Source organism: Macaca mulatta, chromosome 3 (genome assembly GCF_049350105.2).
Source record: "Macaca mulatta isolate MMU2019108-1 chromosome 3, T2T-MMU8v2.0, whole genome shotgun sequence".
NCBI lineage: Eukaryota > Metazoa > Chordata > Mammalia > Primates > Cercopithecidae > Macaca > Macaca mulatta.
Window position 1 is genome coordinate 166,947,849 of NC_133408.1, and position 27,582 is coordinate 166,975,430.

At 38.1% G+C, this 27,582-nt stretch overlaps 1 protein-coding gene across 14 annotated transcripts in view; it reads right to left on the reverse strand.

Annotated features, from left to right (window-relative positions):
* GRM8 (glutamate metabotropic receptor 8) overlaps positions 1–27,582 on the reverse strand; it is an 805,700-nt gene that overhangs the window by 661,059 nt on the left and 117,059 nt on the right. For all 14 annotated transcript variants that reach the window (XR_013414643.1, XR_013414645.1, XR_013414644.1 and 11 more), the window contains 1 exon segment: positions 1,527–1,743. Coding sequence is in view for 11 of the 14 variants with exons in the window: in XM_077994722.1 (XP_077850848.1) it covers positions 1,527–1,743 (217 nt within the window). In the remaining 3 variants the exon portion in view is untranslated.

The following is a 27,582-nucleotide window of genomic DNA, read 5'->3' on the forward strand; positions in this document are numbered from 1 at the left end:
AAGTTGCAGAATGTCCAGGATCACTGCAGAAAACTTATTTCAATACATACTTTATTAGTTTCCTTCTCTTGTTGAATTATCACTCTGGTAAGAACTGACATCAGTTGCTTAAATAATACATTAATGCTATTTCCAGAAGCTATTGTTTTCATTTGAGTGGGCATTTCCTCTAAAGATGAACTTTAGATTTTTATCCAAGAAGGTAATATAATTTGTCATAATTTAAAGATCAATTGAATGTTTTGAATCCGTTTTATAGCAATAATGATATAAATTCCCAGAGAGCAAAGATTATGGCATCATGCACACTTACAGCAGGTGTGAACAGTTGTCCAATTAAATCAATTAGCCCAATCTGTCCAACAAGACCAGGCCTTTTATACATTTTCTGCAATAGCACAAATGTAGAACAAATGTTAAAGATACTAAATATTGTGTATTATAATTTTCTATGCCCTACTATGTACAGAAAAGCTTGCAGTCATCTGCAAGTCTCTCAAGTGAAAATCCTATTTCAATAACATCAGACTTTTTGTCCTTGGTAATTATGGTTAAGCCCAAATCACTCCCATGATCTTTTTCTGAGTCGAGGCCTCTAAGAAAAACAATAAATTTATCAACATAATGTCTTTCTACAGGCTCAAAATTACTGAAAAACAATCAATGGACACTTTAATCTTTCCACAAAATATTATTACTTATAGAAAAATTCATTCATTCTTAATAAGAATAATAGTACTTAAGTAACAATAATATATTTCATTCACAAAGATACGTTGTTGACAAATCAGCAGTTAAGATCTGTGCTCTAAGTCCTGTGCTCTGTCCTCTGTTTTGCTCTGTTTTTAAAGTAGTAGAATGGATTTATAACCTCATTGGTACATATACAAGATGGTGAAATGCCTAGACACTTGAATAAGCACCTTGAAAAAAAGCCCAGGATGGAGGTCAGCAGTACCTTGTTGTAAACAAGTTTTTACATCTTGCCCTTCACCACACCCTAAGCTTCAGAGTTTTCGTTAAGAATAAAAATGCAAAAAGTCAAACATGACAATAAGAATATTGCTTAAGTATAGCCTTGGGGGCTACTTCAGCATTGTTTTAAGATGATTACTAGACTTAATCCCTCTAGTGTTGGATGTTAAATTCCACTGACTTTTTTTTTTAATTTAATGACTTGCTAATGTAAACTTCCATCTAGAACAATCAAATACTATGTCATTTATTCAAATTTACAGTGCCTCTAATGTGCCAGCAAACTCCCTTGTCAAAACAGACAACTTTAAAAAATGTTCACTTGAGTCAGGAGCCCTACTTCCTAAATTAGCACCAAAATGTCACCTTGATAGGCCTATGAACAACAAAATCATTTATAATAAACCCAGCTTCCCTCTAGAGTGGACAGCCTAGTTCATGCATTTGTAGGAGTTCTAATTATTCCCTACAGATAAGAGAGCACTTGGAGATGCTCAAGCATCAGCAACCTGTCACCTCCAAATACAATCATCTGATAAATATATGCTTACCAATCTCCCTCGAGATCTGAGTGAAGGCCTCCACACCGCTCTCACCATAGTTCCCCTCAGAAGCCAGTGTCGACACGTAATTCCATCCCAGTGCTGTCACGATGTCCACCATGGCTTGGGCTTGGTAGGAGTCAGGCGGGACCACTCGAGAGAAAAAGTCATACCTGGTGTTATCACTTAGCTCTGGGGCTGTGGATGCATAGCTGATTTGAGGTATCTGCAAAACAAATGATGGGTCATTTCAACCCAAGAAGAATCTTGAAGAATGATGGATTGTCATACGAGCTAAACAGCCAAGGCTATACCAGAAACCTAGACGTATCAGCCTGAAGCCAAAATACAGTTTTATGACTACCAATTTAATTAGAAAGTATTTTTGAATGATCTATAGGCTTACTTTCTCTCAATGCACAATATTTCTAAACAGTGAGAAAGAATTTCAGTTTGCTTTAGTTTCCATTGTTTCTGGAGCCAAAGCAAAACATTTGTGCTTTTTGTTGATGTTGCTTTTTTAGTCTGTACATGATAAGCTCTGGTGCAGAAACAAGAGAAAAACGAAGGTATATGCATCAGAAAAGGTCACCTCTGAAACTGGCTTTGGTTTTATAGGACATGAATGCTATACAATAACTAACAGGGAATTTAATATGAGATTTTTTTACTCTTGATGCCATTGCAGTCTTAAGACTACATTTTTAGTAAATTATTTTAAATATATAGTTTTACAAGTCTATTGACTGTTTATTGATATAATCAGAGTGTCACAAAAAGATTTGAGAATTGCCAGCAACCACATATCCTCTTATAGAAAAATCTTTCTAACCCCATCCAAAACATCACAGAAAAGGGAATCCAGACCATACATTCTTTAGAAGAAGAGACTAATTTTCTTTTAATGGGGTGAATTGCCAGAAATTTTTCAAAACGAGGAATCTTATGTCATTTCTCAATAATGTAGGAGAGTGGGCTATGTGGTTGTGTCTAGTAACCCCTCTGCTGCCATGCCGTGGTATGAGTGAAAGTTCAGAGGTCAAAATGACTCCAAGACGCCCTAATTCAGGTAGCTTGGTTGAAGATGCAGGTTTGACTTGTACATAAAAAAATTAACAGTGTGCTACATCACTTGCTGCAGCTAACATCAGTGCTCAGAGGATGTCAGAGGTTGCAGTTCCATCTTTCCCCACAGGGCTGCACACTCTGGGATCCAATAGTCCCCACCACAGTCTAGACAAATGATTCCCAATCTATATAGACGTTTCAACTCCACCTTTGATATATTTGTAAAGCTCTCAACATCTAAATAACCTTCCTAAGTCTAGAGAGTCCTATTCCATACTGGTGGCCAGTGAAATGACAGTGAAGTCCCTAAAATATAAAAGTCACCCCGGGAGCAGGAGCTGCAGAGCAATGTGCTTGGAGCTGTCCAGGGTGCTGAATATTCATTCGGCTTCCGTGTAACTTGGATCCACCTACATTAGCCGTAACAGTGAGTACCCAGAATAGCGTGGCCCATTTAACCCCAAATTCTTTCTGGTTCTGTTCTCCTAGTGGGGACCGTGTTAACTTACTTGTTAACACTGTGGGACCGTGAAAAACATCTGACCCATCTCATCCTGCCCTTTGCCTTCTCTGCCAGATATACTGGCCTGATCTTGACAAATTTTTCCCCTGGTTAGAGATTTTTTTTTTTTTTTTTTTTTTTTTTTTTTTTTTTTTGAGAAGGAGCCTCGCTCTGTCACCCAGACTGGAGTGCAGTGGCACAATCTCGGCTCACCGCAAGCTCTGCCTCCCAGGTTCACGCCATTCTCCTGCCTCAGCCTTCCAAGTAGCTGGGACTGCAGGCGCCCGCCACCACACCCAGCTAATTTTTTGCATTTTTAGTAGAAACGGAGTTTCACTATGTTAGCCAGGATGGTCTCGATCTCCGATCTCGTGATCCACCCGCCTCGGCCTCCCAACGTGCTGGGATTACAGGCATGAGCCACCGCACCCAGCCTCTCCTGGTTAGATTTTGTGCCTCCATAGTACATAACTACTCTCAAGGACACCCCTCCAAATCTCAAACCACACACCAAACCTTGCCCTTTTTCACCTTTTCTTGTTTGTTTTCAGAGGATCTGGGAAGGAAACCGTAGATAACTTAGTGAGATCTAAGTCTTACTAGGTAAAAATTTCCCAAATATCAAAAGCATGTGCATTCCTATATTCTAATGAAAGTAAGTTAGCCATCTGACTTTCACTTTAGAATAAATTCTGTGTATGTGCAAGTATGGGTTGTGTGGGGGGAAGGGAATAGGGGAGCATTCTATAACAAATTCTATAGCACTATACCATTTCTTTGTCCTATTTGGATACCGATACTCCCACTTCCTGAGCTACTAAGAGTCCAGCAGTAAAATTACTTACGCAACTCCCACCCTGCCTATAATAATGAGCCACCCTTTCTAAAAATGAGCAGAAAGTGTGAAAATTGAGTGTTTGAAACCAAAACTAATTATCTCAAATTACTACCTTCAGTCAGTCACTTCCAGGCTGTTTAATTAGCAGTCAGCCTCATGTTTAGGATTAATTAAACAGGTGTAAAGGGTATATAAAATAAAAGTGCAGATAGAAGATGGTTGTTAGATTCAGTAATGGACTTTCTCCCCAAAGTCTTGAAGAGTTTTATCTTTGCAGATCAATGTGTGGGAAAGTAATGTGAGAGTATATGCTTGTATTTTTATTTTTTCAGTCTACAATAATACACATCAGGGTATATGAATAGTATTTCAAGACAAGTTTTCAAGTTTTCATGTGTCACATCTCATTTTTATTTTGTTGTGGTAGACCACTAAGCATTGGTTTATTAAGCATTTTAATTTCTGTGCCAGCATCCTCAGTATTTCTACCATCCACAAATTAAACCCCTACTGGCAACTGAAGTAGAAATTTTTTAAAGACCTGGAATGTTTCCTTTTCTTTTCCCTACATCAAATCCACTGTAACTACCCCCTTAACCTTGGAGGTTTCATCTACCAGAAACACAACAATGGAAAAAAATATGGTGAATGGTGAAGAGAAGTGAAGGAAAAAAATGAGAGGAAAAAGAAGGAAAGCATACCAAGAAAAGAAGTTGCTAGGAAAAGCACCCATTATCAGTTCCCCCATCCTTAAAAAAAGCAAAGTCTTTTATAAGCCTCTGTTAACTCCCATTGCCAATGTAAAGGATAAAATCCAAACTCTTCAGTCTAGTTCGCAAAGATCATCAGATTCTGTGTCATCTTCCTCCCCTGACCTGTACCTTCTCCCCATATTCTCACAGCATCTGCACCCCTCTCCATACCAGGGAGATTTAATACTCTCCTCTACCTAATGATCCTCTATACAAACTCAATATCCAGCTCAAAAGTCATCTCCTTCTGGGGACAGTTTCACTGACTCCATCAGGCAGAGCTGTCTTTTGCTATTCCTGTCTTCCAAAGTCTCCACCATCTAACATTAGAATCACGACTCTGCTGGCTTATGATCCTCTCAAGACCAAACAGGGTCTCTGTTTATTTGGTATCCCCAACACCAGGCAGAGCAATTGCTCAATGAATGTTTGAGGGCAATTAATTTATTAAACTGCTGCAGGAAATTTAATACAGCTTCTTCCCCAACACTTCCTCCCTTGCATTCCACCAAAATATTGTGCAGGCTATTCTCCATTTGACCTTCCTGATCCTTCGCTATCCCGCCAAAGACCCTAGGAGGCTGCTCTCTATGACCATACTGACTGGGATTCCTTACCTCTGGCGTCTAGTTGAGTTTGTCCTGGAGGCACCAGCAGAACTTGGGAGGGTGAGGGGAGACAGAAAGAAGTTAGAGTATTTATCCCACAGCTTCTTCTTCCACTGACTCAGTGATTCTCCACCTAACCCCTCACCGACAGCTAAAGCTTTTGCCAGATTCCAGTGACTACTTTGTACCATTGCTCCTGTAGGGTCTCCCCACTGTTGTTAGCTCCTGAGCACTTCATCATCCCTTGTTTTTTCTAACTGTGCCCACACTTAAAATAGTCTTTTTGTGAACTGCTCTTCCATTACCTCTGGGTGTGCCAGAAGCCTGAGGAACACTCCCCTATGACAAGTCTCTGTAGAAGACAACACTGCTGTGGCTCCCAAACCTCAGCCCTACCCTAACCTCTTAGCCCTTCTCCAGTCACCTGCCCTTCCAGCCTTCTCTACCACTGTCCTTAGGTGGCATTCTCCTTCATTTCCCTAAAGCATCCTATTGCATATTTGAAAACATCTGTCATTTTGCTTTTCTTCATTGCTTATTTTCTTTGTGCTGAGGCTTCATAAAAATATCATATGTGCTTAAATAAGGCCATATTTCTATTACTCAAATAAAGCATATTTGAGTCAATTAATTATACAACTCAGGACACTCATCATCCTCTTTTTTTAAAAAAAAAATGTTTTAGATTCCACTTTTCTAATAATTATTTTGGTTAGGAAAAACCCTTTTTCTTCTCTCACTACATTCTCACTTCGGCCCACAGAAGAGGAGATTCCTACCCCCCCAACCCCACCCTCTTTGGGAGCTCTAGAACAAATATTTCGTCTCTCACTCTCCATTCCTTTACTGACTTTCCCCAACACGGGGGGGAAAGAAACTGAAGCCAGAATTCTATGTTTATTGGGCAAAAGGGGACAGCAGGCTTTCCTTTTATTCTCTGACCTGTCCACGTACATCTCAGGCTTCTTTTCTCTATAATGTCAAGAGACCATGCAGGGCCTCAATTCTTGGAAAGGAAGCCCACCCTCTTCTCTCCGTATTCCACTGGCAACCAGACATTTGAGAAATACTTGAAGTCCATGCTACTCATTGCAAGTGAACTTTAAGTCTTCTGTGCAGGCAGAAGTGGGTCCCAAGGTTGAGATACAGTGCAAGAGTAGGAGGCACAGGTTCAAGCTGAATTATCTCCAGTGCAGCTCTTAACAGAGAGTCATGTGCCTGGGGAGTTATTTGGTCTTGCCCAGCTGTTAATAAAGCTAATTACTTGATCTTCATTTAACTAGCTATTCTGTGAATATTGGACTTGCAAACTCTAAGAAATTCCAAAAATTTGACTTAGAGCTCAAGGAGATTAAAATTACATTTCAAAAGAAATTTATTTACATATATTATTAATAGAAATTAGCAGAGATTATTGTCTTCTAGTGTCTGTTGTCCTTCTAGATGAAACCTCCAATTTTTACCTAGCCACCCAGAACATGACTACATTTCCTAGCCTTCCTTGCAATGGTAAGTGAAGCTTCTGAAAAGGATCCTTAAAGGGAAAAGACATGCCTTTTTCATGCTCCTCCCTCTTTCTTGCTGGCAAGACTTTGGACATAATGCATGAAGCTCCATTAGTTATCTTGGGCTATGACCTAGCAAAGGTGGAGGAAAAAGTCACACTCTAGTCCAAGCCACTGTGATATCTGGATTCCTAAAGCCACTTGATTCTTCTTCCTGCTTCCATTCATGCCCGTCTCAAATCTACGCTACACCAGCAAGAAAACTGATATTTTACAAAAATAGATCTTAGAAGCTGGGTGCAGTGGCTCATGCCTGTAATCCCAGCACTTTGGGAGGCTGAGGTGGGCAGATCACCTGAGGTCAGGAGTTCAAGACCAGCCTGGTCGACATGGTGAAACCCCGTCTCTACTAAAAATACCAAAAATTAGCCAGGCGTAGTGGTGGGTGCCTGTAATCCCAGCTACTCAGGAGGCTGAGACAGGAGAATCGCTTGAACCCAGGAGGCAGAGGTTGCAGTGAGCCGAAATCACACCATTGCAATCCAGCCTGGGCAACAAGAGCGAAACTCCATCTCAAAAAAAAAAAAAAAAATAGATCTTAGAAAAATCTTGCTTAGGGTCCTTCAATCATTTCCCCATTGCCCTTAGAATACAGCCCAAACCTCTTGTCACAGGATCCTTTGAACTAGCAACTGACCACCTATCCCTCTCACTCACCTGATCCAACCACACTGGCTTCCTTTTTGTTTCACCTCTAGCACTCATACATATCACCACATACATTTTCCCAAGCAAGTCCTTCCTGGCCTTTCTCATCTTTCAGCCTCAGCTCAACAGACCTTCCCTGACCACCTCATGTAGCGTTGTCTCTTTACCTTCCATTATGATCTCATCACACTACTTATTTCCTTCCTCTTTCACAACCTGCATTAATGTGTGTATTCTGTTTCCCCTACTAACATGTAGACTCCACAGGGTTATTTTCTGCATTGTTTACAGATGTAAGATGAGCTCCTAGGAGACAGTAGGTGTTCAATAAATATTCATTGAAAGCAAAATGAACCCATCCATCCATTAATCAAGAACTCCTTTTATTATTTTCTTCCATGTATCCTAACTCTGAAAGATTTTACTATAAAACTATTTAAGTTAAAAGACCACCCATTTCCCATATTCTTTTTAAATCAAAGATCTGTTAAGCTGCAAAACTTCTGATCAGCACAAGGTACATTTTTTTTTTTCCAAGCTGAAGTGATAGAATTCCAGTTCAAATCACCGAAGTGCCGCTTCAGTTGTAGTCTGTGCAGTCTCCTCACAGGGAAGTGTACAACTGCCATTTTGCTTTTCAAAATGCCAAAAAAATGGCCATGAAAACTTCATAACTATCTTGGCAAACACATTGACAGTCCATGGACTTCAGTGTGTCATTAAAGAAGAACAAAAATTACATTTCTAATCAAAGGCCAACATCATAGATTATTTAATCATTTACCCCTTCTTGCTTATCTTTATCTGTAAGACGGATATTCTAGACAGGGAAAAAAGTGCTTACATCTCCCCCAAACCAACTGTGTCTCTCCACGTTGCCTTCACTGAGCCTTACTGTACATGACTGACTGATGAAATAAAGGATTTCTGAGGCTCCAAGGGGCTCAGAGACTTTTAGATACCAGAAATACTCTTTTTGTGGCCCAAGGAATTTACAACTTCAGCTGCCTTAAGGTTTCCCACTGCTTGCACATCAAAATATTGCAATAAGCTTGAAACTTCGCTTGTCTATTCAGAATGCCATAAGTTTTGCATCTGTTCACCACAGTTACTAGTTTGCTAAAGATCCCAAGGAAGCCAAGACATCCCTGACAAGGCTAGCAAAAAGCCACCTAAAGAACAGCTTAGAGGAAGCCCCTCCCGATTCTAGGAAATTTCAATCTTTCTGCAAGAAACTTGCACACATCTGAGTACAGGTTTGCAAACAGAAGACAATTTAAGACCTGAATCACATACGTTTTCACCACCAAAAAGGGTTTTTTTTGTTGTTCTTTTTTTTCTGTTTTTTTCCCCCCTGCCAAGAAAAGGTTTTTGTTCTCTGCAAACAACCTTGTCCATTGATCGTGGAACTTAATTGGTGGAGAAGGTTTGCGGGGTGGGTTATTTGTGCTACTCAATAACATCATTGGTTTTTTCCAGTGAAAGATCAGCTTGAAGCTGCATTCTTCCCTTAGGGGGTAGTGCTTGCCTGAGCACTTTTCCAGTGATGGTGGTTAGCAACAGTGGCCATCAGGATGATAGCTTCCTGCCACCTGGCCTCAGGGTAGATTTGTTTTTGCTGCAAAACCCAGGTCAGAAAAAGCATAATTATTATAGCCATTAACTTTGTCTTTTTATACTTGACTGCTCTTTAGTATTAAAACTACTAGTTGCTTGTGGCAAAACATCAGTATATAATCAGAAATTAGATATAAATGAGGAGTTAGGGCTAGAAGTCAATGTCCAGCACTGGCCCAACTCTCCCAACATTGCCCTGAGCTTTCACGCTCCTCCCACCTTCATGAAAACAGGCTAAGGAGAGGGAAAAGAAGAAAGGAAATGCAAAGCCAGAGAGTGAAACAAAAAAGGACATGGATGATTGCCCCAAGTTTGCATCCAAAAACATGAAGTAGTAGTATTCCTTCCCCAAATCAGGACTGGCTCAGAATAATTCTGTCCACATAGTGGACAGTTAATAAGATTCCTGTTTGTAAAGTTGGTGTCAAATAGGAAATTCAGTCTCTGCCCTTTTTTTCTCAGTTGAGTTCCCATAGTTGATTCAGAGGAGGATGTGAGCCTTTGGCTTTTGATGCACAATGGAGCTTAGCAAAAGCAAAGGAGAGGAAGTCTATTGAAATGGGAAATCGTGGGGTCAGAGAGAGCCAGGAGTACACTATATTGCACCATATTTTTATCTGTCTCCCCAATGTGAGCTCACTAAGACCAAGCAAAGCTTTACACACATGCCTGCACCAAAGGGGCTTGTGGTTAGTTAACACGGCTGAGTGTAACACAATAGGTTTAAGGTCATGAGTTGAATTCCATTATGGGCCAGGATAAATACCACACCCCTCACCAGAACCTTCCTCTTCAAAAATCCAGAGCACACCAACAAAGTCAACCAGAGAGAAGAGAGACAAGATCAATCCATTCTCACTGCCAGATGAATAATTCAAAGATGGTTTGTTACTAATGGTGAACCTAAAATTTTAGCAGCAAATCATGAGAGACACACTTTCTTCGAAACATAAAGAGTATGTTTTGTATCTATATCTGCCTGAAAGTATAAATAAATATTATACTTATAAAGTCATATGTTGATTTCAGATAATTCATTTGAATAGACCATTGAATTGTAAAAGGGTACACTTTCTCACTGCCTTTTCAAGGGTATTGTATGAGTCATAGAGGCAAAGAAAACAAATGACTCAAGGAGACTAAATAAAGGGACTATTTTCAAGGCAGGAGCAGCATATAGGGAAGGCAGTGGAAAGCCACAACCCAGAAGGAGTCAGAGGTTGAGGATGGCGGTTGTTACCCATGAGCTCTAAGAAAGAGAGCAATTACAGAGTTATGAATGGAAGCCACCTTGAGGGGAGCAGTAACCTCTCTAAAAGGACACGGCCAGTCCCTGGCAACCTCAAAAGGAAATTACATTCTGACCTTTCCCTCATACACACTCGCTGAGTCTCTCTCTGACCAAACCTATTGGAAGCCAGAAAGCAAGAGAACTTGACTTTGCCTGCACAAAGAAACCTTCCAGGGCAGCTAAGAGACAGCGAAAGAGAGAAAGTGGTTGTGGCAGGCCAAGCAGAAGCTATCTAGCCCAGGCACCATTAATCATTGCTCACTGGACACGTGAACTAAATTTATGGATAGCTGTGCAGATTTTCAGTTTTCTACGTTATATTACTTTTTCATAATTTGATGCTTTCAAATATTTTTGACAGAAAATCTACACTAAGACATTCTGATTTGGCATTGAAAATCCCAATCCTAAAATTAGACCAATGAAGTTTGGATTTCTTATGGAAAATAAAATAACTAATACCATGTTTTAGAATGAAATGTAATGATTTTAATCAAACTGGTAATAGCATTTGGACTTCCTAACCTGTTTATTTAAAATGAAAGAGAAGCAATCCATGAATATGAAATAATTCACATATAAGCAACCATAATTATACCCTATAAGATTAATAAACTTTTTTTACATCTGCTAATTACATTTTACAATGAGAAAGCCACAACAGCTCCTTAGGGAAAGGATTGTTCTAATCCATCAAGTTACTAGTAGTGTGGGGATTTCTAAGCCTAACTACCCTAAAAGTTTTACTCGCAAGTTGGATTTCAAACCTTCACTTTCAAAGAAAAGGACTTTAGGTTGGGTCCAGTGACTTTCATCTGTAATCCCAGCCTTTTAGGAGGCTGAGGCTGTGGGATCCCTGAGGCCAGGAGTTTGAGACCATCCTGGGCAACATAGTGAGACCTCCATCTCTAGAAAACATTAAAAAATTATCCAGGCATGGTGGTGCACCTGTAGCCCCAGCTACTTGGCAGGCCGAGGCTGCAAGTTCACTTGAGCCCAAGAATTCAAGGTGACAATGAGTTATAATTGTACCACCGTACTCCAGCCTGGCTGACAGAGAAAGACACTGTCACTTAAAAAATTAAAAAGAGGACTTTAATATTACAACTAATTTTATAGTTTCTCTGGTTTATAGCATCTCCTTATCTTCAATTTTGCCTTTTTAAAAAATTGAACAGTTTTATTTAAATTTCCATATATTTCAGTACTCTGTGATTCTAAAAAATAATAATCAGTACATATGCAAAATTACACAGAAATGTAAAAGGCTAAACCAATACATACACTTATCCTAATAGTTAAATTAAATGTTTTTTAATAGTTACTTTTTTATTAATTCATTCAACAAATTAGCTCCCACTATGTGCCAGACACGGTGACAGGCCCTGGAGACAGGACTATAAACAACACATGGTCCTCCCAGACCCATGGAGCATATGGTCAAATGGAAAAAGCAAGCATTCAATAAATAATCAACCAAATAAACATTTAGCCCCAATTGTAATGGTTGTTGTGAAAGCTATGTACCTGCCACTAAGAGTTACAGGGCCACTCACCTGGTCAGCAAAGGACAGGGCAAGCTTCCCTGATGAAGTGACATTAAGTTGACACATTGAAAAATGAAGAAGAAAAAGGAATGAACGCTGGACACCAGCCACAGATTGCCTCTCACTTGAGATCTCCTTCAGATGTGTACACCACCCAATTTGCAGAAATGAAGAGGACAGGCAGTCTACTGACAGGTACTTAATTTTAGGAAACTTGCCACAGGCTGAAAAATATTAAACCATAGACCACCATCTCCCATACTTATTACAAATAATGTTTTCAAATACTATATGCATAACTGGGGTTCTTATGCCAGGACTATCAAGAAAATGCTACATAATTTATCAGCAGGGACTTGCATTACATTCTCACAGATCTCTGAGTCCTGAGGCTTGTAAGAGTAAGGCATGAATAAATAAATGAACGGATAGATGAAAGGTAAACAGATGAATGAAAACAGAAGACATTAAGAAGCAACTTTAAGAGCCCAGAAAAAAAATAAACGTATACTTATATTACTTATAAGCTCTAATATTTACTTCCTTCCTTAGGAAAGTAAAAAATAAGTGATTGAAAAGTTGGAGGAAACTCTCTTCTTTGTACTCAGGCAGTGAAGGTTTTGGGATAGGACTTCAAGCTATATGAGAAGCAGGTTAGAACTAATCCTAAAAGATAGCTTGGCTTGGCTTTGTTTTGTTTCTTTACAAGGTAACATACATTTTCTGCACCTCTCAATAGGAGGAAAGAGAAATACATGGATCTGTCCACCTCTGGAAACTCTGGTCAGTGAGGCAGCATCCCAGGGAGACACGGAGAATTGCATTCCCTGATTTCATTCTATTCTATTTCACTATTTCTGCAAGTTTCTTTGATATCTTTTTGGTAAAGTTTTCAAGCAGTTTGGAATTTCAAGGTGAAATCACTGAATATTCTTTAAAACAAAAAGTAGGGGAAGTTTTGAAATGAGCTGCTTAGGACAGTGAAAGTTTTCTATAAAGTGATTTTCTTACATGAGTACCAAAAAATAATAAATTACATTTTGTTATAATAGAAAAACCAAAATGATGCCATGGTACTTTCTTAGCATCATTTGCTAAGTTACTTAAAAATATAACTCTCCCATCCACTCATTCCCATCACTGCTGACTTCAAACTATCACCTAGCATTTAATTTTCCTCTTCTGATGATTTCCTTACTGTGCAATCACTGCTGGGGTTCAATTTTCCCCCCAAGCATGTCAGCACTAGAACATTATAAAATAAAAAGTCAGTAATTATAACTAACAAATTGAAGTCATAAACTTTAAGCTGGCAAATATTCAATTTAGACTGGCATTCTGCCACCCAATAATACATGATTTGACTCTTGCAAATAAAGAAGAACATTGATAAGAACATTTGTTTGTGCAAGTAAGTTTCCTGGCTGGCAATTTCATGGATTTTTAGTGATTATCCACATTCACAAAATCTTGGTCTTCAAGTCATTATCTCCCAACTAGCATTCAGTTACTGATTCTGAACACCTAATAGCACTGGTAATTCTCATTTATTTTATGTTACCCAAGTTAGTAAACTTAGTAGGTTTGAAGAAGGTCCATATGAGGTTAAAGGTTTTCATTCGAGCTCCATTTACACAGTGGGAAAACCCACTCCATTTCCAAAGACCAAATAGCTGATTTCATAAATGGCCATCATTGGTAACAGGAAAAGTTGATTAAAAGATGTGAACAACTCAGAGTCCTTTATTCCACTACATACTACAGAATGGAAGGATATGTTCCTCTGAGAAGGCATCATCTCAGTATCCAAAGGGCAATACATTAAGTTTCCCCTAAACAAATTGATTAGCCCTTTCATTCTATCAACATTTTTGAGAAGCCTAGCTTACTGTTCCCTATAAGCCTCTTTATGTGTCATAGTCCATCTGCACACCTAATGTGTGCGTGTGTGTGTGCATACACATATGTACATGTTCATTTTGCCAACATTTATTTAACATGTTATATTGGCCAAGAACTGTGCTTAGTGCTCTAGCTTCATTTCATGAATGACTAAATCATAATCTGGAGAAGTAACTTGCCCAAGACCAAGTAATTTGTAAATGACAGAGTAAGATTCAAATCCAGGTAGTCCGACCCCGGATTCATTTCTTAAACACCTCTGCCCTCCACTACTTTGGGTCCATTTTTAAATCTGATATTAATTCTTCAGTAGCTTTTTTTACCCACAGGTGTTTAGCTTCCTCCCTGTTTCCACTTCTGTTCATATCTGCAACTCCTTTGGAGTCATAAGTCATGGCTTGGCTGGAGCTTGGACATCAGCAGCCATCACCATATATGGTATCACAGTGAATAGGAGATACTAGCATCTATGATCAGCTAAATATTATCTGCCTCCTTTGGTTTTCATCAACCCCAATTGCTAGAGTTCCTTCTGGGGAGGGGGGCCTCCTGGCCCAGTTGGGTACCAAAAAAATGGTCTGAGACAAGTTTGGGGCAGGTTGGATGCAATCACGTAGGTCAACAGGGGAAGGTAAGTGCAAAAAGGACTAGCCAAGTTCCCAAGTTCCAAAGAGAGCACATCTAAACACAACAGGCGATGGGGAGCAGAGGCAAGAACCAAGAAATGGGGCCAGGTGTGGTGACTCACACCTGTAATCCCAGCACTTTGGGAGGCTGAGGTGGGTGCATCACTTGAGGTCAGGAGTTCAAGACCAACCTGGCCAACATGGTGAAACCCCAGCTCTACTAAAAATACAAAAATTAGCCAGGCATGGTGGCATGTGCCTGTAGTCCTAGCTACTTAAGAGGCTGAGGTATGAGAATCATTTGAACCCAGGAGGCAGAGTTTGCAGTGAGCCAAGATTGTGGCATTGCACTCCAGCCTGGGTGACAGAGCGAGACCCTGTCTCAACAAAAAAGGGAAGGGAAGGGGAGGGAAGGGGAGTGAATGGAAGAGGAGGGGAGGTGAGGGTATGGGAGGGAAGATGACTGAAAGGTGTTCCAGGCAAAGGGGACAGCATCTGATAGAAACAAACCTATGAAAGGCTATAGATAGCTTAGGAAAAGCTAACAATTCAGTATTCTTGGTGAAAGGTGTTCATGAGCCCAGTTCAGTCTGCTTTCTGTTTGCTTGTTCTTATTTTTCATTTCAACAAGAATTTGTTTAGCACTTGCTATATGCCAACACTCTCTTACTTGGCCTAAATGAGCACTCATTCTCCAATTTTCCTCTTAAATCTCTATCTCCTTTGTTGGCTATTCTTCTGCTGTTTCATCCTTTATGAGTTAGTATCATTTAGGATATGGCCTAGACTCTCTTCTGTTTTCACTTCATACCCACTCCAAACCTATACATGCAGTCTAAATCTCTTCAGTGAGTTCCAGAACCATGTGTTGCTTATTGGACCTCTCTCTTAAGTGTTCAACAGGTATCTCAAAACAACTTGCCCAAAACTTGTCACATACACCAATCCCAGCATAAACTGAAGATCATCTGGTACACCAGGGGTCCTCAAGTCATAGCTGGCCAATTGGCTGGGTTCCAGAATTATGTGAGTGCCACATACTTTCCAACTATGAAGTTTCCAGTTATGCAGCTGTCATCTATGTATGTGTTTGGTCTGCCTTCGTTAGCCCTCTCTCTTTTATACCTCTCAGTGGCCAGTTGGCCACCAGAAATGAAGACTCTCTAAAAATTAAATTTAAGGTCCAAATTTCCTCTAGAGGAAAACATATGCTCATATGTTTTGGTATAAAAGATACGTTCACATTGTAAAAGATAAATTCAACAGTATTGACTACAGTAACTGTGGCACTAAGTTTTCTCTACAATCTGGCTACTCAGTGCTGACGGCAAATCTACAGCATCAGCATCACCTGGGAGCTTCTTAGAAATGTAGAATCTCAGGCCCCACCCCAGTCCTACTGAATGAGACTTTGAATTTTAGCAAGATCTCCAGGGGATTTGTGTTCACAATAAAATTGGAAAAGCTCTGCTATATAGTATAAAACATTGAATGTGTACTCAAGAGTCCTGTGTTTCCTTTTGAAATTTTTCCATATCATGCTCAAAGGGATTTAAACATATTCATTGCAGATTATTTTGGTAGCTCTGGATGTTGTCATCATGAGGAGATATAAAAGCTCCCTCTAATTCACTTTATGAAGAAGTTGATGCCTTGAACATTATGTTCACTTATCCTAGGGTGAACATCTCCTGAACATTAGAAATTTCTTTTCAAAAATATTCTGCATCCAAATTTCTATTTTTAAGAGTATTATGTTTCAGTTCTTGCATCAAATGTTAGCATGGAGTTTATTTTTAGTGTCATGATAATCTATAGACCAGTGAATATATCATATCAAGTGTTGAGTCAGTAAAAGCTTTTAAAATATATTTCTTACTTATTTGAAAATAACAGATGAGTTTTTGAAAAATAAAAATTTCACAAAGCTTGCATGATGAAATGCCAAATAAAAGATGTAATGTACCTTGTCATCAATACATTTTCCATAGCATTCGTTTGCAGCAGGATAATTTAGTAAGATATTCATTTCTGTCTGATTGTTACTGCTTTAGGAGACTGATGAAAAGAATTCTTTTCCTTTGTGCCCTCCACATGAGCAATCAAGCCTGCATGTCTTGGAGAATTAGCTCATTTTCAGGAGACTTGGCCTATAGAGGTTATAGAGCTTAATTACTAGAGGAGGGGCATCTCCCAAGGTTTGAGGAGGAGGAATTGCAAATGGAAATGGAGGGAGAGAATAGTACTTCACAGAGACTTGGGAATGAGGGAGATCTTCAGTTTCTTTCCTGGTAGTACCTGAGAACCCAGGAACCCTCAAAGAAGCTCATTTCCCATGCTTGCCATAGAAGGAATGGAATCCCCCTCCTTTTGATAGCCCACAGGGGCTACAGTGAGCATCTCTGTGGTTAACTCTTCTGTAGCCATATTAGTCCACTCTCACACTGCTCTAAAGAACTACCTAAGACTAGGTAATTTATGAAAAATTGGTTTAACTGATTCACAGTTCTGTGGGCTATACAGGAAGGATGGCTGGGAGGCCTCAGGAAACTTACAATCATAGCAGAAGACAAAGGGGAAGCAAGCACAGCAGGGGTGAGGGAGAGAGAGTGCATGCAAAGGAGGAAATGCCACACACTTTTAAACAACCACATCTTGTGAGAATTCTATCAGGAGACAGCACTAGGGGGATGGTCCTAAACCATTAGAAACCACCCCCATGATCCACTCACCTCCTACCAGGTCCCACCTTCAACACATGGGGACTACAGTTCCACATGGGATTTGGGTGGGGACACAGAGCCAAACCATATTAGTAGCCTTGGAAACTGAAGGCTAGGTCTCCAAACTATGAATATGACTGAATTTTTGACACCCTAGTGAATGTGGCTCAATGTCAGAGTTATTTGATATCAAAGAAAAAAGTTCCTTTCACTTCAGTTTTGAAGAGCAAATTCATTTCTTACACCTACTTTAGAGAATAGGCTTATGAGCTGAGGTGCTCGGATACACCGCTATTCTTCAGCAGATCCTAGGAAAGCACTTTGTACATAGCAGGTAACACATGGACATTGTTGATTAACTGCCTACTAGTGACAGTATAACAACTCAGGATTCCTGACTTTTAATATCTACAGTCTACCTAGTAAAACTGCTTCTCAAAAGCTTCCCACATTTTCGGTGCTTAAATGAAAATATACTTTTCTTTTTTTATGAGTAGCTGAATCCTTTTGCATAGACCATAACTTAAATATATGAAGACATTTATTGTCTTTCCAATTCTCTCTAATTTTCTAAATAATCTAAATATGTAAATGTCTCCATAATACTTTGCCAGAGACTGTATGTAAATATCATTAGACTTTCTATTTAAAAAAAAAATTTAAAAAAAAACACAAAACCTTTTAGGCACTTCTGTCTTTAAAAAAAAATACCATTTCAACCTCAAATTTGATGAGACACACACATTGCTTTTTGGATGCCCTTCAATTATTTTTAATTCTAAGAAAAATATTGAGGAGATTTAAAGTAGTTTAAGATGGCATTTAAGAAAATAATCTAACTTAAATTAGGATTGAGAATACTGCAAACGTAGACTTTTTCTTTTGTAAATAAATAAATAGGAGGACAACAAGTGGAATTCAAGATAGCTCAAAAAATGCAGGAGGAAAAACACCTGAAGAGAAAATGGAAATACTGAGATTAAAAAAAATTCAACACATCACAAAAAGACTTTTCAGTAGAGGGACTGAGAAGAGTGGGGGGGGGGCGGGGGTAGATTAAATATACTGGTTGAGAAACCAGCATTAGAGAAGTAAGACTAGGGACTAAGGGTAAGAGGATGAGTGGAGAAGGCAGTGTGGCTTGAGTCAACGTTGAACTTCAGGAACAGGAGAAAAAGATGGGAAAGAGAAAAAGAAAGACTTTTAATCCCCTGTAGCAGGAGATGGAATAAGCAAAGAAGTCACTGTTTTCCCTCCAGCCTTCCATCCCTGCTAAGTGGTTACCATTGAATTAATCATCTGTAAGTCATCATTCTGGACTGGCATAGCCTTGGTTTAGGGTGTCTCATTTCATCCATATAATAGTCACCAGGGTTACTGAGTCCCTTCAAAACCAGTAATCAGCCAGATGTTGCAATCAAACATGTCTGTGCCTATACAACTGCTATGGTTTGAATGTTTGTCCCCTGCAAACCTCACGTTGAAATTTCATCCCCAATGTTGCAGGTGGGGCATAATGGGAGGTGTTTGGGTCCTGGGAGGAATCCTTCCTGAATACATTAATGCCCTTCCAAGGTTGGGGGAGTGAGTTCTCACTCTGTTAGTTCCCTCAATAGCTAGTTGTTTAAAAGAGCCTGGAACCTTCCCTCTGTCTCACATTTCCTCTCTGTGTGTGACCTCTGCACACTCCAGCTCCCTTTCTGCCTTCAGCCATGAGTGGAGGCAGCCTCAGGCCCTCATCAGATGCAGATGCCCAATCTTAAACTTTCCAGCCATCAGAACTGTGAGCCAAATAAACCTTTTTTCTTCATAAATTACTCTTAGCCTCAGGTATTCTTTTATAGCAACACAAAATGAACTAAGACAACTTTATTATTCTGCTCATGGTTTCTAATAAAACATTACCAAATTTTCTTCAAAAATTCCTCAGATCTGTTTCAATATGGGTCAAATATTTTTCATTTTGTAAAATGTCTTTTTCTTCCCCATAAGAAATAGAAGCCATCAGTTAAAGATAGCTCTTAATTTCCCACCATCGAATGACAAACCTGGCTTCCTGGGCACCCTTTGTTCCTTTGTCTCTCCCTCCCTTCCTTCCTGCCTTCCTTCCTTCCTTCTTTCTGTTACAAGAAGAAACGTCACCTTTGCTATCTAAGGTGAAGCCTCAACTCTGCTCTGAATTGCACATGCAGCAGCCTTTTTGAGCTTGACCCTATAGATTATTGCCTCTCTCTTTCAAGTCATTAACCTCATACTTTCAACTGGGTCCTTCCTACTGGCATTTGTATATACTCAAGCCTCTCCACTTTAAAAAGAAAACATTTTTTAAAAAGAAAATAAAAGAAACCATTACTCAAATCCTCATCCAATTCCAGCTGTCATGCTAATATTTGTCTACCTTTTACAACCAAACTTTAAAAATTCAACTAAATACCCTCTCCGTTGTCTTACCTCCCACTCAGTTTCAGCATTGAGACTGGCTTCTGTCCCAGGGCTGTATTCAAACTGCTCTGAGCAAGATCATAAAACTTTTCATGTCACAAAATCCCACGGTCAATTTTCTGTCCTCATGTCACTTGAATCAGCAGCATTAAAATCTTGACACTATTTTCCTTGGCTTCTACAACACGCTCTCTTGGTTTTCTCCTACCCATCTAGATATTCCTTCTTTGTCACCTCCTCTAGTTCATCTTTATTTGCTTACAATTTAAAAGTGAGGCTCCCTGAGGCCTGACCTGAGCCCCAATTTTTTTGCACCCTTTCATTCTCACAAGATGACAACGTCCAACAAGTTTATGACTTTGATCACTATCAGTATAACTACAATGCCCAAATTTATCTCTGAAGAAATCAACTCAGACTTCTCTAAAATGCAAACCTACTACCAATTGGATAATGAACCTCCACTTAGAAATTTGAAATTTACCTTAAATTCAACATGATCAAAACTGATTGAACAGACTTGTGCTTCTGGCCAAAATGAAATAACTGGAACCAGATGTAACTCCTACCCTTTAACAAAATATTAGGAAATCAACCTTAGGAGTATATAAAAAATAATAAACAAGGAACGCAATAAATTCACCATATTAACAGAATAAATACAAAACCATAAAATCATTTTAACTGATGTAGAAAAAGCATTTGAAAAAAATTTCAAATCCACTCACAAAATAAATAAACAAGTAAAGTCTCAGATTATTAAGACTATACAGAAATATCCTCAACATGATAATGGATATCTATTGAAAAAAATATATCTAAAATCATACCTAGTGGTGAAAGGCTCAATGCTTTTCCCCTAAGAGTCTGCAAAACGCAAGACTGTCCATTTCACTGAAAATTAGCAAGCTGATTCTAAAATTTGTATGGAAATGCAAAGAATTTACAATATCTACAATAATTTTGAAGAATAAGAACAAATCTGAAGAACTCATTAAATATTTCATAAACAAACTATAAAACTACAGTAATCAACAAAGCAAAGGATTGGTCTACAGCTAGACATAGAGATTAATGGAATAAAGTGAAGAGTTTAGAAATGGTAGGTTGAATTTCTATAAAGGTGCCAAGAAAATTCAAAGAGGAAAGGATAACTTCTCAATAAATATTCAGTGCTAGAACTGAATATCTGTATGAAGAAAAAAGATACTTAATTCTCACACCATGCATAAAAATTAGTCAAAGTGGGCAACTGACCCAAACATAAATACTAAAACTATGCAGCAATACATGCAAGGATACAAAAATACTAGAAGAAAACCTAGGGAAAACTCTTCAGGACAAAACTGTTCTGGACAATGAATTCACGACTAAGACCTCAACAGCACAAGAAACCAAAACAAAACTAGATAAATTAGTACTTAATTAAACTAAAAAACCTTAACACAGCAAAAGAAATAACAGAGTGAATACATAACCTGCATAATTAGAGAAAATATTGGAAAACTATACATCCATCAAGGGACCAATATCCAGAATGTATACAGAACTCAAACAACTAAAAAAAATACACAAATAACTCTATTAAAAAGTGAGCAAAAGATGGTTTTCAAAAGAAGATATACAAATGGCCAACAGACATTTGAAAAAATACATCACTAATCATCAGAGAAATGCACATTAAAACCACAATGAGATATCATCTTACACTAGTCAGAACCACTACTATTAAAAAGTAAAAAAAAAAAAGAAAAGAAAAGAAAAAAAAACAGATGTTGGTGAGGATGCAGAGAAAAGGGGATGCTTATACACTGTTGGTAGAAATGTAAATTTTTACAATCTTTATGGAAAACAGTAAAGAGATTTCTCAAAGCACTAAAACTATCATTTGATCCAACAATCCCACTACTGGGTATCTACCCAAAGGAAAAGAAATAACTATATCAAAAAGATACCTGTACTCATATGTTCATCACAGCACTATTCACATAATCTTTACTAAAGATATGGAATCAACCTAAGTGTCCATCAATGGATGACTGGATAAAGGAAATGGGGTATATATGGACAACAGAATACCATTCAACTGTAAAAATAATGAAGCATGTCTTTTGCAGCAACATGAATGGAGCTGGAGGCCATTGTCTTAAATGAAATTACTCAGAAACAGAAAGTCAAATATGCTATGCTCCCACTTATTAGTTAAATAATGTGTACACACAGAGTATAGAATGGTAAGTCTAGTACACTCAGAAGGGTTGGGGACAGAAACAGGGGATGGGTGATGAAAAATTACTTAATGGGTACAATGAACATTATTCAGGTGATGAATACACTAAAAACCAAGACTTCACCACTATACAATATGTCCATGTAACAAAATTGCGCTGTACTCCTTAAATGTATTTAAATAATACTAATAAAACTATTAGAAAAACTTAAGTGAAATATTTCACAAAATTGAGGTAAACAAAGATGTTAAGACACAAAAGGCACAGTTCATAAAGTAAATTAACAAATTGGAATTCACCAAAATAAGAAACCTCTTCACATATCATTATTAATAAAATATAAGTCAAGTCACAGATTGAGGAGAAAATATTTGGGAGATATATCTGATTGAAGACTTTTACCTAGAATTTTTAAAGATCTCTGACAACTCATAACAATACAAACAGTCCAAATTTTAAAATGGGTAAAAAACTTGAACAGAAATTCAGAAGAGAAGATATACAAATGGATGAATAAAAAGATGCTAAATCACATTAATCTTTTGAGAAATTAAAATTAAAATTAATGAGATATAACTACATAGTTACTAGAATTCCTAAAGGTAGAAACTGACAATACCAAGTGTGGACAATGATGTGAAGCAATTTAAACTCTCCTACGTTGCTGTTGAGAAGGCAAATTGCTACAACCACTTTTGAAATAATTTGGCAGATATATATATCCCTTATGTGTGGGGGGGTATACACACACTCACATATGTACCTATGTATGTATACTTATAAAATGTAAATATATGCATCTACCACATAATCCAGCAATTCTACTACTAGGTATACTTACCCAAGACATACAAAAACATATGTTCATACAAAGACTTGTACTCAAATGTTCACTGCAATTTTATTCATAGTAGACCAAAATTGAAAACAACCTAAATATCCATCAATAGGTGACGGAATAAACAAACTGTGGATGTAGCAATAGAATAAAATACAACTTGGCAATAAAAATAAACTACTGATGAACACAGTAATATGAATGAATCTCAAAACTTTTATACTGAGCAATAAAAGCCAATCCCAAAAGATTACATACAGCGTGATTCTATTTATTGAAATTCCAGAAAAGGCAAATTTAACCTATAGTGAGAAAACAGATCAGTGATTTCCTGGGGCCAGAGCAGGGTGAGGGGACTGTAAACGGCACAAGGAAACATTTTAGGTAATGGAAAAATGCTATATCTTGATTGTGACTGTGATATACAGGTTTATATATTTGTCAAAACTCATCAAATATTCATTTACAATAGGTGCATATTATTATATGTAAGTTATTCTTTACTAAAGATTTTTTAAAATAATTAACGCCTGGTCTCTCCTTCCACCCCAGCACATGCCCTTCAAAACCAAGTCCTCCTTAAGTTATCTGAAATCTTGGTATCATGTTTTCCTACTTCCATATCCCTCAATACTCATGTTCATGCAATCACTGTATTCTGTTTACTTTCAAAACATCTCAGCATCTTGACTTATCTTATCTCCACTGGCACCTTTAGGCCTGTGCCCCATTAGCTCTTACTCACATCTCTTGTGACATCTCAGCAGGCACTCTCGTGTCCTTCTCATCTATTTCCCACCCTTGGCCAAGTGCAGATCTCATTACGACAACCCTCTAAAAACTGTGCAATCCATACCATGATCAAAGAAAGCCTCATGTGGCCCGGCCTCTGCACGCCTCTCCAATCTCTTTCAGTTATCCTCTAGGTCTCTACACTTCAGCACAGTGGCTTTTCAGTCCTTGAAGAGACTGTGTTTCTTCTCTCTTTAAGACCTTCTCAATTGCCATCTTCCCTGCTCATATATCACCACCCAAACTCTTGCTAATCCTTCTGATTTCTTCTTAAACATCACTTCCCCAGGAAAGCCTTCCCTGCTCCACTCCCACAGCAAGTCAAAGCCTTGTGACACAGGCTTTCATAGTACTCCGAATCTCTCCTTCACAGTATCTGCTTTCATTGGGATTGTAACTTATTGTTTAATGTCTATAGCTCCTGTTGGATTTAAACTTTGCAAGACAGTGGCCCTGTCCATCTTATTTACTACCATATTTCGAGTAACTAGCATTAAAAGGTTCAACAAACATGAATGAATGAATGAATATAGCCTATGACAAAGAACCTAGTGAGCCCACAGAGACAATAAAATAGTCAACAAAGACCTTCTCTGAGAGTAAGTAGCTTCTTTAATCACTAACATTTTGCTTCTAAAATGAGTCCAGAGAGACCCAGGACTCAGCCTTGAATAAACAAGCCTATAAAATATGAATGTCATTTTATCTTTAAGGACTTATTCACTGTAATCTCTGTTTTAAAATCTGAAAGAGACAGACTCATTACCTAGGATAGGACAACATGCACCTAGAATAACTTAAATGAATACAAATGTATAAAATATACAAAGATTCACGAATTCATAATAATACTAAAAACACACTGATCACCACTGGAATTTGCCTGGGCACCAATTTATTACCCTGAAAACTGATAATAAACGTGTAAAAAATCAAATATTTAATATGCCTTTTCAGGAGTTTGGAGTAATCAAAATAATTCTAATAAATGCACAGGGAATCATTTCTCTGATGGTGACAAACAAATTTGCTTACTATATTTAAGCCTCATTTGACTGGGTCTCTCCACAAGACATTTCAAACAACACATCCTCCATGGCAAAGTCAGAGATGTCTTCCTGACTTCCAAGGATTTTGCATGTCAATAAATAGGCTGAAGTATGTATGAAGAGAGTCACAACATAGAGGTAGGTTTGGGGATATTTCGTGGAGAATGTTGAAGGCCAGAACAAATTTTGTGCTGAATTTGGTAGGTGGTGGAGAGCCACAGGTTTTCTCGCTTACTAATGGTGCAACATTATCGGATCTGTACTTTATAAAAATAAATCTGACAGCAAATATTAAAATAGACTGTAGAGTAGAGGGACTAGAGGTGGAGAAAGAGTTGTGAAGTTATTACAATATTTAAGGAGGCTGTCATAATGGCCTCAAGTGGGGTGATAGTTGGAATGGCAAATTCAGAAGCCAGAGGGGAAGCACAACTAGACAAAATCTAACAGCTGAAATTAAAAAAGGAAAAGCATAAATGTATGAAATGGTATCACAGTGTGATGACTGATGATTGATAAATGACATGATAATAATGACTGTCAGGATTCAGTTTACAAGTTCTAAACAGTTAAAGATTCACAACATTCTGTTGGTAAAATAAAATGTGAAATGACTAAGCAATACTACTGCATCAGTCTAATCAAGTAATAGAAACCACTGGAAGATAATAAAACAGAAAGACTCATAATGTAAAGAATTAGTTACATGGGTGGCAAAAGAACTAAAAATCAAAGGACAGTGAGGAAACCTAGACATTAGTACCAAAAGGAAGCTACTACCATGCCTAAACCAGAGAGAAAGAGAGAAGGTAGTACAACTAGAGCCAGGGGGGCCAGGGTCACCCGATGAAAGTTGAAAGCATCACAAGCCATTACAGTGGGAGCTGAGACTTCAGGGGAGACACAGCTGCTGCCTGAGATGATTCATAGGCAGAGATGGAAGGGAAGAAATAATTTGAAATATCTTTCCTTCCCATCTGCTAATCTCCTACTAGGACAAAGACCAGTTATAAGCCAGTTGACAGGGGAACCAGAGAAATGAAAACTTCAGGGGTCATCCCCGCTACATTACAGGATAAAGAGTGGATATAAGAGCAAATAGACTGAGGGCCAGCACAACTGTACAGGTTAGGATGAAAGATTTCACATTTTCAGCATAAGACTAAAGAGATACTAGTATAAAATCAAGCAAATTCAGTAAAAATTCTGTAATCTTAAATTTGAGTTGTAAATGTCAGTCTAAACTCATGATTCATTTTATTTTCAAGTGTGCATTTCCCAGCTCTATCTTCTGAAAAAGCTAAATGCAAGGACAATGCAGTAGCCAGGAGCTCTCCTGGCACTCAGATTGTGGTCTCTAAATACCATTCCCCTACTGAAATGAAGCAAAGTACTTTTAATAATCAGCCCTCTAGATACATAGCAAAATGAACCTGGGACAGCTTATTGTGCCAGAGAGCAAGGACATTAGCAAGGATACCATGTTGTGTCAAAAACACCACAGTCAATATGAAGGAGTTCCCACTGACCTAAAATGGGACAATATGCATTAAAAAATAACTACTGCAATGAACTGGAACACATTAAAAATATTATAATCCCAAAATAAATTGAACCTGAATCTAATCAAGCCTCAATGTCAAATTATGTAAATTTATATAAAATACAAGGATGGAGCTACAAGTTAAATGACACCATGAGAAGACAGTCAAATCCAAAATTTGGAACATTCTACAGTGTAAATGACACAGTGTTTCCAACAAATCAATGATATAAAAAAAAGAAGAAAGACTTAAGGAATGTATCAGCCAAATGTGATGTGTGGACTTTTTTTAAATAATGATTCAGACAAACCAACTATAAAAGACATTTTTGAGGTAATTTATACAAAGTGAATACAGACTGGGTTTTAGATGATATTAAGGAATTATATTAATTTTGTTCACAGTGGAAAACAGTAATAGTTATCAAAAAATATAAAAGATAAAGGGTCTTAAAAATAATGTGAAGCTACTCACCCAATGATGCTCAAAGTTGGTTTGAAAAATCTGGGTCTGAATCTTAAGAAGTGGTTTCCAAAGCTGAGTATCAGAATTACCCGGGTGGCTTTTTAAAAATCAGATTTATTAACCTCATATGGAGATTCTAATCCAGTTTGAGGATGACACCAGGCACTTTCTCCAAGTATCCTGATAATCATCTAGTTTTGAGGATCATACTACTCTGATGTCAGTGGAGCTACTGGAAGGTTAAGTCTCATGCCAAGACCATCAAGCTGAGTTGTTTCATTTATACCACTGTTTCCATACAGCCTGGCAGTTAGCCACTAGGAAACCTGCCCACCAAGTACCAGGTTTACCACTCACTCTTACCAAAGTGATCTGCATTTATCTGAAAGCTCCTTTCAAAGTGGCAAAGTATTAGTAGTAGTTATCGTAATACTAATTACTGTAAACTTTCCAAGCCCTTTTATGTATACTATAACTTTTGCAACTATCTTATAAAGCAGATATCATTATCTATACTTTATAGGTAAGAAAACTGAGACTTCAAAGTTAGTGTCCTTTGCTTACATACAGCTAATGAATAAGAGGTAAGGTGTATGCCAGAATCTGTCAGATTCCAAAGACCACATTCTTTCTATGATACTATATAGTTTCCCTAGGAAAAAGCAGGAAAAAAATGTTCCCTGTCATATGCACTGCTTCCTTTATAACTACCTTCTGAATTTGTTCTTCTCCAGTCAGTTTTTGGATGGCAGCTGCTGCAGCAGAAGGCCCAGCAAAGGACTGAACAATAGCTAATATTTGATTATAACAAGGAAGAAAACTGACGGGACAAAAAATAAAACCACATGAATTAAGGTCCTATGGCAACTGCATTATCAATATTAATCATATGACTTCAGAATGACTCCTTATTCACCATATCCAACATGATAAATTGGAATTATTTCTTCCTACGAATAAATGATGTGTAGGAATGTCTATAAGTATGTCAAAATTTCATGCATCATGAATTTCATA